Source organism: Ostrea edulis, chromosome 3, assembly GCF_947568905.1.
Source record: "Ostrea edulis chromosome 3, xbOstEdul1.1, whole genome shotgun sequence".
In the NCBI taxonomy this organism is placed as follows: Eukaryota; Metazoa; Mollusca; class Bivalvia; order Ostreida; family Ostreidae; genus Ostrea; species Ostrea edulis.
In genome coordinates, this window is record NC_079166.1 from 52324096 (window position 1) to 52336721 (window position 12626).

Sequence of the window (12626 nt, forward strand, 5' to 3'; positions counted from 1 at the left end):
GAGGAGGCAGCTGCCTCCTCCAACTTTTGAGCCAAAAAAAATTAAAATTTAAAGTTCATTAGAATTTATGTTGTTTCCAATAACTAAGAACATGATACCTCCCTTAAAAAGCATTCCAAATCTTTCTTTTAGAATGAGTTAGTCAAGTAACATCTTAGAAGGCCCTAGAATCAAGGATTTTGCACGAAACGTGTTCAGTGTGCACAAAATGTGCTCAGCGTCTGGGGGCCTGGGCGGCCCCCAGACCCCCGCCTAATTTCCTGCCTCCTCCAAATTGAAGGTTAATTTACGGCCCTGGTTTCTACGATTTAGAAAGTCGTTTCTACAATTTTTAGGTCTCGGGTGACATATTGCTATTTGTTGTCGTCTGTCATCGTGCGTTAAGAATTTAACTTTTTTAACTTCTTGATAAGTATGATCATTCCAATTCCTTTCAAATTTGGTATGAAGCATCTTTGGGACAAAGGGGACATAAATGGTAAATTTCAAGACTCCTACACCCCTCGAGCCTTAAGGGCAGGGCAAAAACTGCCACATAATTAAATAATTTTCAAAAATCTTCTCTAACATCACATATATGTAAGAAAACTAAATGCAAAGTGATGTAGAGCAGGAAGGCCTACCAAATTTGCAATTTTCATGATCCCCAAGGTAGGGGGTTTTGACCCCAGGGCGAAGCCAAACTTGGTATATAGCGTTTATGTATAAAACACTTTTATAACATCTTCTTTAGTGCTATTGATACTAAATTAAAACTAAATGGATATCTAAAAGGAGTAGGTAGTCGTTTACAGAAATTGTAAATTTAATTATTCCAGGGGGTAAGGGTTTGGTTTCAGGATGGTGACAAAATCATTATAAAGATTATTGTCTTAAAGATTTGAAGGACTTCTTTAAGTTTGGTGATACAGTATAAAATCTAAATGCATGTTTAAGAATAGCAGAAAAGGATGTACAAAATAAGGTTAATTTTGCAACCCCAGGGTTTTGACTCTAGTATGGGTCCAAATTAGTCATATCGTTTAATGTTGATATACATGTATATTATATTATGTAAAGCCTTTCATCTGTATATATGCACTTTTGAGGGCATTGAAGATTTTAAAAGAACACATGTTGTTTGATAAAATACTGTTGCTGAATATTAGAATTGAGCTTAGATATTCAGAACAGGAAATCATTTCTAGATTTCATAGCCATTGAGACAATAGTGATACTTATAACAATTTAAATCGATTTGAACTCGATGTCGATAATGGAAAAGTGAGAGGAACTACATGTAGTTAAACGATACTTTGAGAAGAGACTGTGCTATTCCGAAATAGCTGTTGCTTTAACTCACAAGTGCCGCATCATTATTAATGAAAAAAACTATTTAAAGGATTTCTGCAACTTTTGGCCTTTTCCAACGGAAATACAAATCTAATAAATATTTTTGCGATGTTGTCCTTTTCAATGAGGAAACTTTAGAGTATTGTGACCAACTTCATAGGTACAGATGGATTTACTGGAAAGCAGGTAACAGGGTTTCCCAAGAGGATACCAGACGGCTTTTTTTTCATACACAGGGGCGGATCCAGGAATTGCAGTTAGGGGGCGCAACTTTATGAGGCTGGGGCTGCCTTGAGGTCCCCAGTGGGTCCAGGGTGGGGGCCCAGTGAAGCCCCCGGAAGCCCCTGATTTTATAAATTTTATAGGGCTTGACATATGTCTTCTGTGTGGTCATTTTTATTATTTTTTATCATTTTTAATAAGGTGCCCCCAGAAGCTATCGACATTTTAACAACGTAAAAGTTTTTTTTTTTTTTTTTTACCGAGGCAGCTGCGTCGGTTGCCTCAATGGAAGCTACGCCACTGGAAACGACTTTTTAAATCGTAGAAACGACTTTCTAAATAGCAGAAACGATTCAGTAAATCGTAGAAACGACTTTTTAAATCGTAGAAACGATTTAGTAAATCGTAGAAACGACTTTTTAAATCGTAGAAACGACTTTCTAAATCGTAGTTCTGCTTTTTAAATCGTTTCTACGATTTAATAAATCGTAGAAACGATTTATTTTTATTTTTCTGCTAGGTTAAATTGTCACAAATACGCCGTAGTAGTTCAAGAATCCCCTTACCTGGGTTAAACTTTTTAAAGAGTTTTTGAGCATTCCATATAACGTCGTTGTCCAGTCCGTTCCGCGTTTTATAGCCACACCTATATTTTTTCAGAACTTCGCAGTGGAATGAACTTTTGAACATTGGTGGGTATTTGTCACAAGTTAATATAGTGAAATATTAGAGGACCAAGGTCACTTTTTGTATTCTTGTTCCAACAGCTTGTTCGGGGTAACGGGTATTTAAGCTAGAGTTACTATTTTCCGGAAATATTTTGTCCATTACAATATCCACTTTATATTTTATAAACAAATTCACTCTCGTGTAAACGCTTATGATTAATTACTTCTGTATTGGACAAATGAAGACAATATATAACATTGAGTATTATTGATGTGGAAATGGCAGCCACCCTGTCATTTCGTTGGCTGGATATATTGGAAAAAGAGTTTGATAAAGCTTTTGTTGATTTAGATTTACTATTGGGGGAGATAGACCCAGACCAATGCGAGCTCACATATGATGGAAGACAGAAAATGACCGCTCTTAGTGCTGCGTTTGCTCAACTATGTCACAAAGCTCAGACAGTGTTCCAATCTAACGCCAAAATAGAGGTGGTTTCGAAATCCAATTTGCTCTGAAATTTGCTCAGATTTGAATATTATGATTTCATGTTCTTATTTTATACAACGATATATCATATGTTATGAATTGGTGATCATATGCAATGGAGCTATTTGAGTAGGTTCAGCACAATCTTTTGATTTAGGTATATAGCTTTAATATGTCTTAAGGCGGGACCGTTTTTGAGGGCTAAGCAAAAAGTATTGCTATCTATAGAATCTATATCCATAACAGGAACAAAAAATATCCCGAAGTTAGCACTAAATGTGTGAGGACATCTTCCTAACTTTGATAGACATTTGATCCGCTTATACAGGGAATGTGGGAAACATAACGCAATTGATGTAAACAGTGCATTGTGACGTCATATTCAGCAAATTCACAAACAAAGGAGACATGGTACAATTGTGTTAATTGAGGTGTGAATATATATTATTAAGAAAATAAGATTTACATGATGTGAACTTGGGCACACGAGATTTAATATGGAGAAATACATATCCACGTGTTCGTGTTCGAATTTACGCCATTTGGACCAAAATTTCCAAGTTCCATACCCTCTAATATGTATATACGATGTGACCATTAGACCCAAGCGAAGCATAAAATGGTCATTGGCGTGTCCCAAGTGATGATAAAAATATACGTAATTATGACATTCCCCTTGTTCAAAACACTCTGTAACGCCTACTAAAGGAAGGATATGTGATGATAACTACAGGATCCACCTATTCATTTAGCATGGAAAATATAATGCCAGCTGACGTAAACCTAGCTTTGTGATGTCACATTTAGCCTCGCCCTTTTTTCTCTTTTAAATCAAACAATTATAAACAACAATGTTTGCAATTTAAAAGACAGTTAAAACTAAACAAAATTAACCAACAAATTCAAAGTGGGGAAAAGAGTAAGAGTAAATATATCGTATAGTTTTATTTAAAGAAACTCTTGAACTCGTTCGTCTATTTAATCATATTACTGTTTTCTCTTTAATGATTGGCTAAAAACTGTAACAATAATATTTATAATAATCATACCATTCATTTTTAACAAACTTTTTTTTCGTTGAAAATTTACAAGTTGCACATCAGTGAGTCTTATATTTTTGGTAATCAAAATTAAAATGCGAATAACTGTAGAAGCAACTAATGAACAAAACAAAATGGCAGCACCCATATGGATCACAAAATTTTCAATGAACGTATATAGAGATTATCTCTATTCATTTGCTGATTTTCTCATTTTTTCTTTTACATACGTGTTATTTTTATAGCCTTACTTTGTGGATGGACCTTTGGTGCATCCGAGCTTCGCTCATTATTAAGCTATATAGCTTTATAAAGCTAATTGAAATAGCTTGTTTAAGCTAGTTTAGATTGAATTTCTTACTGCAAAGGTAAAGCCAAATAGTTGCATTTATAATTTTTGAATGTGTTTATACTTTGAACTATTAAACCACAACACTATTTTAATTAGAGTTCATAACAATACTAGGTCATTTTAAGATTTCTCATGTGTTGTTAACAGTCCACTACCCTACCTTGTGTGTGTTGAAGCATAGAAAAGTATGGTGACCTTACAATGTGTAACCTGATTGCCGATACATTATTCTTTTGATTCTCATTGACTTTTATTCTATTCTGAAGATTAGATAACTGTTGCTCAACAACTTAATAATCCTAAACAGTTGACAATTGTGAATCAAAATTCTTCCTAAGGGACATAGTTTAAGAATTATTTTTTGTTTACAATGTGTTGTACAAACTTCAAGGATGAAATATATTCACTCTGTGAAATTCGACTTTTATGCTTTTAGAAATTAATTTGATAAAAGATTTGAAATAGCTAAGCTAAATCAAGCTATTTCAAATCGCTTAATAAGGCTATATAGCTTAATAAAGATATATAGCTAAAGAAGAGATTGTGCTGGACCTGTTGAGTGAGCACTGAGTCAGCTAGTGTCTCGAACAAACTGTAAAATGGCCCTTTGGTTAGATTTGCCAGTTTATTTATCATATACATTTACTATGGCATTAAGTATCAAAAGATACCCATGCACAAATATAGACTGTGGTAAAACAAACTTACTTGCTTAATTTCACTTTTGAAAAACACAGGTCATACATTCTTTTGATGGTTTAGGATATTTTGAATTGGTGGTCTTATATTGAATAAGCATCTCCAAATCCTGTATCCTGGCCTGGAGGTTATAAAACTTTTTTGAGCACGTTTTCAAACTCAAACTTGAACTCAATGCTCTAACTCATCCTCATACTCAAAGGTGAAGGTTATAAAACTTTTATAGTTTGGTATTTGGAACTTTAGAATATATGCATGTGGACTAGAGTCACAATATTCATTTTAACAATTGTGGAACTGAACACTCAGCTTTCCTCTTATTTACACTCCTAAGTTCACTCTGCAAACAAACTTCAGCTTGTGCATACATGTGATCAGTTAAGAGTACTGAAAACTGTATAGGAATCTTGAAGAATTTTGGTGAAAAAGCTGTAAAATCTGTACAAAAAGTCCATAAGAATTGGTCATATTTTATTATTGAACGATATAGAATGTAATATGTATGAAGTATTATAACTTAGGCCTAATCCATGTCGCAAGCAACCCCAGCTGCACCTTTTTTGTGCTTTTTACTTTTACCTGATTTCATAATACTCGATATTTATTCAGTACTTAAAGAGATGGTTTCAATTAAATCCTCATCAAAATGTCTATTTTGTTCATTCAAATACATGAGGAATTCAACTGAGATATGTTAACAATCTGTGTACGATATGTTCAGCATATGACACCCCCCTTGAAAAAAAATTTAATGGAAATTTTATTTCCTGTATGTTTTAACTAAAGAAAAAAAAGAAAGAAATTAATTGTAAAGAATATTCATTATTACCATGATTACAACCAAAAAAAAAAAAAAAATTGAATACAAAAGAAGTTATTTTCAAATTACTCAAAATGAAGATTTATGATGTCTATTGGTTTAGAGAAAGATATTATTATATAGAATTATATCACATGAAGTTAGGTGCAAAATATATCTTATGATTACAATTGACATTCTTTACAAAAATCACAGATTGTGCTATTTATACCCCACACGACAAAGCAGATTGTGCTATTTATACCCCACACGACAAAGCAGATTGTGCTATTTATACCCCACACAACAAAGCAGATTGTGCTATTTATACCCCACACAACAAAGCAGATTGTGCTATTTATACCCCACACAACAAAGCAGATTGTGCTATTTATACCCCACACGACAAAGCAGATTGTGCTATTTATACCCCACACAACAAAGTTGCGGAGGGTATAATGTTATTGACCCGTTCATCAGTACCTTGTCAGCGTAACTTGACCCGTTCATCAGTACCTTGTCAGCGTAACTCGACCCGTTCATCAGTACCTTGTCAGCGTAACTCCTCTGAGATTGCTCAACAGAATTTCGTGAAACTTTGTAGTCAATAAGGATACACTCAGAATTTCAAGCACGTCTGTCCTGTTCTTGCAATAATTCATAGCATTACCATTCATTATGTGAGGCATGGTTAAGCAATGTTGGAGTGTGGGGTATGTGAGCTTGCTCACTTTTGCTGTCTTTCATTTATTGAAAAGAATTATTTTCATGATAAACAAATCTTTATAATTCTTTTGTTCCAATTAATTGGATTTTAGTTTTTTTTGGGTTTTTTTTCGACGACTACTTTTTAAAGAATATTCCTGCTGTGACCTTCTATTAACCTAAAAGTTTTGTTTAACGTAATGGCAGTGCACATTGAAGTGAAAGGCATTGGTCTATATTCATACCTGGGGAATAAAGCATGTTCACATATGGTCCGACAGACATACGTTTGATTCAGACATATAAACGATGGTCCATCCATCTAAGAGAATCTTGATACGAGCAAAGCCATGTGTGAATTATGTATGTTACTTCGCAGTGCATATCGTGTTTTCAATTGGTGACAATAGATTTGTTTTTGTAATACATGTAATACTCACCTTTCATGTAATAAAAGGATAAGAAAAACAACTACACACAGAAAATATTCATTTACACGTTTTCAGCAATAGAAACAACAAATATAACAGAAAATATTTATTTACACTTTTTCAGTTGTTAAATAACTTTATTATAGAATTTCTAGATGTTCAGTTATAATCGATTATGATTATTTGTTAGTTACAGTAAACCAATCATCAATTATGAAATTATCACTGATTCCCATTACTTCATGTACAAGAATCTAATAAAGTTAAACATTTTCTATATTTGGACAAATTAAATTTGTTTAATGGACAAGTGACTACAATTTTTGTATAACAAATTGATATCAAAGCATGCAAAAACTGTTTGATAAAGGAAAGCACTCAAGTGACATGATAACTCCCAAGAAGTAAATTCAGTTGTTCATATCATTTTTGGCAGGCTCAGTTAGTGGACATGAGAGCAGACTTAGTGGAAATGAGAACAGCTAAAGAGCATGCAGAGAGAGAACTTCACAATGTATTACTTCAACTTCATTCCACCCAGCTTCAGATTCAGTCACAGAAAGGGGTGGAGGTGGATTCTACGACAATCCAGAGAAAAGTAGTAAGTCTTCGGATATTGACACACACCTATTAGAATTAAAACTAATAATATTATCTAATAAAATATATAGGTCATCAGGGCTCAAAATTAACATATGCCTGTCAGTCTGTAACTCGTTAAAAGTCTGGCTGTGCTGACTGACAATTGTTATAGTCAGTCCGATGGGACTGGTCAGTTTTCTAAAACGTCATTTTGGATAACATACTTATGGAATCTTAAACACACATTTGGCATTCCTCTGTAGATATCAGTGACAGATGAACCAGATTAGTAAATAAAAAAAATCTCACAAAAGTGTTACAATATTGTCTGAGGCATATCAAGTTAAATTCCGTCATTTTATTTTGACATGTTTGATAACATGAACAAAATTATGTTTATTTATTTCTGAAAAACTCTGGTGGACTGGTAAATTTTTCTGCAGACTGGTTGAAATTATACCCTATCAGTCCAGCTGGACTGGTGACGTAAAAAGTTAGTTTCAAGCCCTGGGTCATCACATTTTAAGATGCTAGACATACATAAACAGAATCACATATTAACGTCAGAAAATTGAAATTTTCCTTGAAGAGCATTATCAAAATTTCACAAAAGCTGGTTATAACGATGTATATTAGTATTCATAATAGTTTCATGAAACTGTTTCTTTACAAAAATATACCAAATGTCTGTAAAAAATAAAGGAAATTTATTGCATAATAGACTTGATTAAGAAATCAATAAAAACAGAGTTATTGCCCTTGGATTCAATATTTTGAAACATATCATTGATTATTCATCTATAAGTTAGACTTTTGAAATAGTTTAGTTTTAACAAGATTTTTTATATTAATAATAACTATCGGAAAAGACTCCAACAAAATTTATTTTCATATGCATAGATCTAAATAAATCATTGATTTTGCAAAATCTGATGACATCACAGGAGGGTGGAATTACTTTAACTTTATTGATTGTTGTCACAATTTTTTAAAATATTAAATCATGTTGTACAATGTAACATTATGCCATGTTACTGTTGACAGTACTATTGTAGAGTGAGTGCAGCTACATATATATGTATGTGCAGATCCAGAAATTTTTCACAGGAAAGTGGGAACCACCCCATACTATTTCTATTTTTTTCAGTAGTCCAATAAAACTAGGTCTAATTGTAGTGGAGAACATTACAGGTGTTCCCCAAACATCCCCCATTTACGAAGTGGTGCCATTTTGTTTAAGTTCCACTGAATCATTCAATGTACACTTAGATTAACAACAGCATAACTTTCACTTCATTTCCTTGAGTTATAAGGTAAAGATTATGCGATTAATACATTTTCCTGTCATTCAAATTAATAAACAATGGAAAACTTCTTTTGTTAATTCTTCTTTGTGTTAGGAAAGAAACAATTGATTATTGATATACATGTATTTTGTAAATCAGTATTTTTATACCCTGCAAAGGAAGTTAAGGGGGGTGGGGGGGGGGGGGGGTTATACTGGAATCATCTTGTCCGTCTGTAGACATAGCTTTTTCAGATCGAGTGTATCCTCTGACACATCTATGAACAGATTTTATTAAAACTTTGTGCCGCCTTCTGATATCTTTTATGAATAATGAAGTGGTCCACCTGATATTTTGATTTAGATTTTTTAACATTCAAGGAAGTTATGGATATTTTTTCCATTTTGAGGGGGTGTTGTCAATGCTTAGAGTATATCTTAAATTTAGGATAGGGTATAATGGAATCATCAGCCATTGTCTGTCTGCTTATCTGTCTACGGATATGATTTTGTCCAAACTTTTTTTAAGAGACTAGTGCATGAATTTCCCTAAAAATTTGTATGCTCTTTATTACGCCATGATTAGTGATACATTTAGATCTTGAGGTTAAAGGAATTTAGTGTATTCTTTAACTTTTATTTGGATAAAACATGAATAATGTGGAAAATCATGTCTTTCTGGTCGTCAGCTATATAACATTCCCAATAGACCCCTATATTGTTGAGCCATGCATGAGGTATTAATCCCATTATGGCAGTTCTAGTTTGTCTCTCAATATATATCCTGAAATCCACATCAATGACCTCTCCTTTTTGTTCTTTCAAACGAAAAGAAAATGGCATTATACAAAGATGTCTGTCTAGATACAGACCTAGAAATTGAAATGTTCTCATTCTTTCCTGATTTGTTATTACAAAGATGTAGTAATTAGTTGTCATATTAATTAAATCTTGCTTAATTATAGGAAGAGGAAATGAAGGTTAAAACTCAAGGGAGCTCAGCACAGGAGCGAGTGGAAGCCGAGGTGAAGGAGTTACGTAATGAGAATGAGGATTTAAGACAATATATCCTGGCCCTGCAAGGAGAGGTGTATGGAGCCAGGCTAGCAGCCAAATACCTAGACAAAGAATTAGCGGGAAGGTCAGTACACCATCATTGATATCAGTTATATTCCTCTGTTCTTCCATGGAAGGTCCGCAAAAAAGCAGAATAAAAACAGTATCATTTTGTATTATGATTGTTGATTCAGACTGTAACTGATTCAAGAATTCCAGGTTTTACAATACAGAATGGTAGGTATATGTAGTTTCAGACCCATCATATTAATTTCTGATTAGATTTGATACAAGTGTCACACTCCTTCGTGGATAAGGAATATCATATTCATTTGTAGCTCATCTGAGTTGAAAGGTCATACATGAGCTTTTCTGATCACCTGTTGTCTGTCGTCTGTTTGTACATAAACTTTTTACATTTCCATCTTGTTTTTCCAGAACCACTGAGCCAATGTGACCCAATCTTGGCACAAAGCATCCTTGGCTTCCAAGTTTGTTCATTTCATCCATGACCCTTTGCAAGGGAACTTCTTTCTTACTTCCCATGTCCGTTTGCATATAGAGCAGCAACAAAGGACTTCCACTGCTGTCTGTCTTTGGGCAGGGGAGATGATTAGCAATTTCTCAAAATAGGGTGGGGCAATTTAAAACTTTTCTTTCAAGAACCACTGGACCAGAAAAGACAAAATGTTTATGAAAGTTTCCTTTTAAAAAGAGTGCAGATTCAAAATTGTTCAGATTATGGCCCATGGGGATAGGGTGGGGCCACCATTTTTAAATGGGGATATGCAGGAAAAAATCTTTAAAAATCTTCTCAACAACAGCAGATTAATCATTTTTAAGATTTTCCCTATACATTTGTGTGTAAAACTTTGATCCCCTATTGTGGCCCCACCCTACCCCTTGGGGCCATGCTTTAAAATCTTTAAAATTTTCTCAAGAACCACTGGGCCAGAAAAGTTGACATTATATGAAAGCTTCCTAACATAAAGTAGATTCAAGTTTGTTCAAATCATGGCCTGAGGGGGTTGGATGGGGCCACAATAGGGGATCAAAATTTTGCATGGGAATATATATTGAAAATCTTTAAAAATCTTCTTAAGAACCACTGGGCCAGAAAAATTCAAATGTTTATGAAAGCTTCCTGACATAGTGCAGATTCAAGTTTGTTCAAATCACACCCTCCAAAGGTAGGGTGGGGCCATGATAGGGAATCAAAGTTTTACATTCGAGTATATAGGGAAAATCTTTTAAAAATTTATGCCCCCGAGATCGAAGATCGGGGGGTATATTGTTTTTGTCCTATCATTCTGTAATTCTGTATTTAACTTTGCTAATAACTTTTGAACAGTAAGTGATAGAGCTTTGATATTTCACATGAGTATTCCTTGTAACAAGACCTTTCTGTGGGTACCAACATTTTTGACCCTGTGATGTTGACCTTGGAGTTTGACCTACTTTTTGAAAACTTTAACCTTGCTAATAACTTTTGAACAGTAAGTGATAGAGCTTTGATATTTCACATGAGTATTCCTTGTAACAAGACCTTTCCTTAGGGACCAACATTTTTGACCATGTGACTTTGACCTACTTTTTGAAAACTTTTAACCTTTGCAATAACTTTTGAACAGTAAGTGATAGAGCAGGGTTTGACATTTACTTTTTTGAGCACTAGACCAGTCGGGCTACTTCAAATGGTTTTTACTAGACCTGACCTGACACCCACTAGCCCTGACCAACTTTCCAGAAAAAACCCCTGGTGGTTTCTCCATATTTAAATACTTAATTCAAATGACAAACGTTAACGTCGTTCCACACTCCTGTGACGTCATAAGATTTTCCAAAGTCAATAATTTAATGACTGGAAACATAAATTTTGTTGGAGTCTTTTTCAATAGTTATTGTAAAAAATCTTGTTAGCCATGAAATATTTCAAAAGTCTTAGTTATATTTGAATACTCAATAATGTGTTTCAAAATATTGAATCCAAGGACAATAACTCTGTTTTCATTAAATTATTTATCAAGTCCATTATGCAATAGATTTCCTATATTTTTCACAAACATTTTACCAAGGTGATAAGGAATTATTATCTGTGTCTTTTCATGTAATATACATAAAATTTTAATCCATCAGTGGTTTTGAATAGCTCAGCTGTATGGTGCCAGACTTAGGTTTTTTTATGGGGGTATACATACTCTGGAAGCTATAGATTTGAAATTATTAAGGAAAGGTATGGATTTTTTTCATAAATAACTATAACAGATGTACATCTACTAATATAAACAGAAAAAATGATATGTTAACCATGCTATAAGAAAGTTGTGTCCATATTAGTTTGTTTTTTAACACTTTGGAGAATAAGGCTAATTCAATAATTTTGCACTTATTATACTAAAACTTGATGAACATATTGAAAATGACATGTGTTTTAGTTATTGACATGTTTCCTGATAAATAAATGCAATTTAAATTATTATTATTTTTTTTCATTTTAAAATAACAACAGATAACTGTTTCCAATGAATTTCATAAAAATCTACATAGGGGTACATGACTTCAGTAGTGACTGTAATGAAAATTAATATGGAAATCCTTAACTAATTTGCCTTTTTTCATTACTCTGAATGTTAATCTATTGATTCCAAACAAAAAAATGCTACCTAAACCCCAAAAATTCAGGACTAAGGACCCACCTTAAGTTTGAACTAAAACGTATTTAATTTTCTCAAAAACATCTTTAGTCTTGCCATTCAATTTAATGCTTTTATTTTCAAACGCATTTTCTGTTGTTGTTTTTAGCTCTTCTGAGCCAAAGGCTCAAAGAGCTAATGCTATGGCCATTTGTGCGGTGTGCGTAAACTTTTTAGAAAAAGGGCTATAACTCAAGAACTCCTTGGTCAATTTTTTTCAAATTTGTTACAGGGTATCATTGGCCCAAGGGCTTTCATACATACTAAATAGA

At 33.5% G+C, this 12626-nt stretch overlaps 1 protein-coding gene across 2 annotated transcripts in view; it reads left to right on the forward strand.

Annotated features, from left to right (window-relative positions):
• Nucleotides 1-2402: 2402 nt before the first annotated feature.
• Nucleotides 2403-12626, forward strand: part of LOC125675658 (Golgi-associated PDZ and coiled-coil motif-containing protein-like) — a 41520-nt gene continuing 31296 nt past the window's right edge. The window contains exons 1-3 of one of the 2 annotated variants that reach the window (XM_048913443.2): nucleotides 2403-2714; nucleotides 7175-7339; nucleotides 9571-9746. In XM_048913443.2, coding sequence (XP_048769400.1) covers nucleotides 2502-2714; nucleotides 7175-7339; nucleotides 9571-9746 — 554 coding nt within the window. In that variant the 5' untranslated portion in view covers nucleotides 2403-2501. The remainder of the gene's footprint in view (nucleotides 2715-7174; nucleotides 7340-9570; nucleotides 9747-12626) is intronic. The other variant, XM_048913444.2, reaches the window with a different exon arrangement.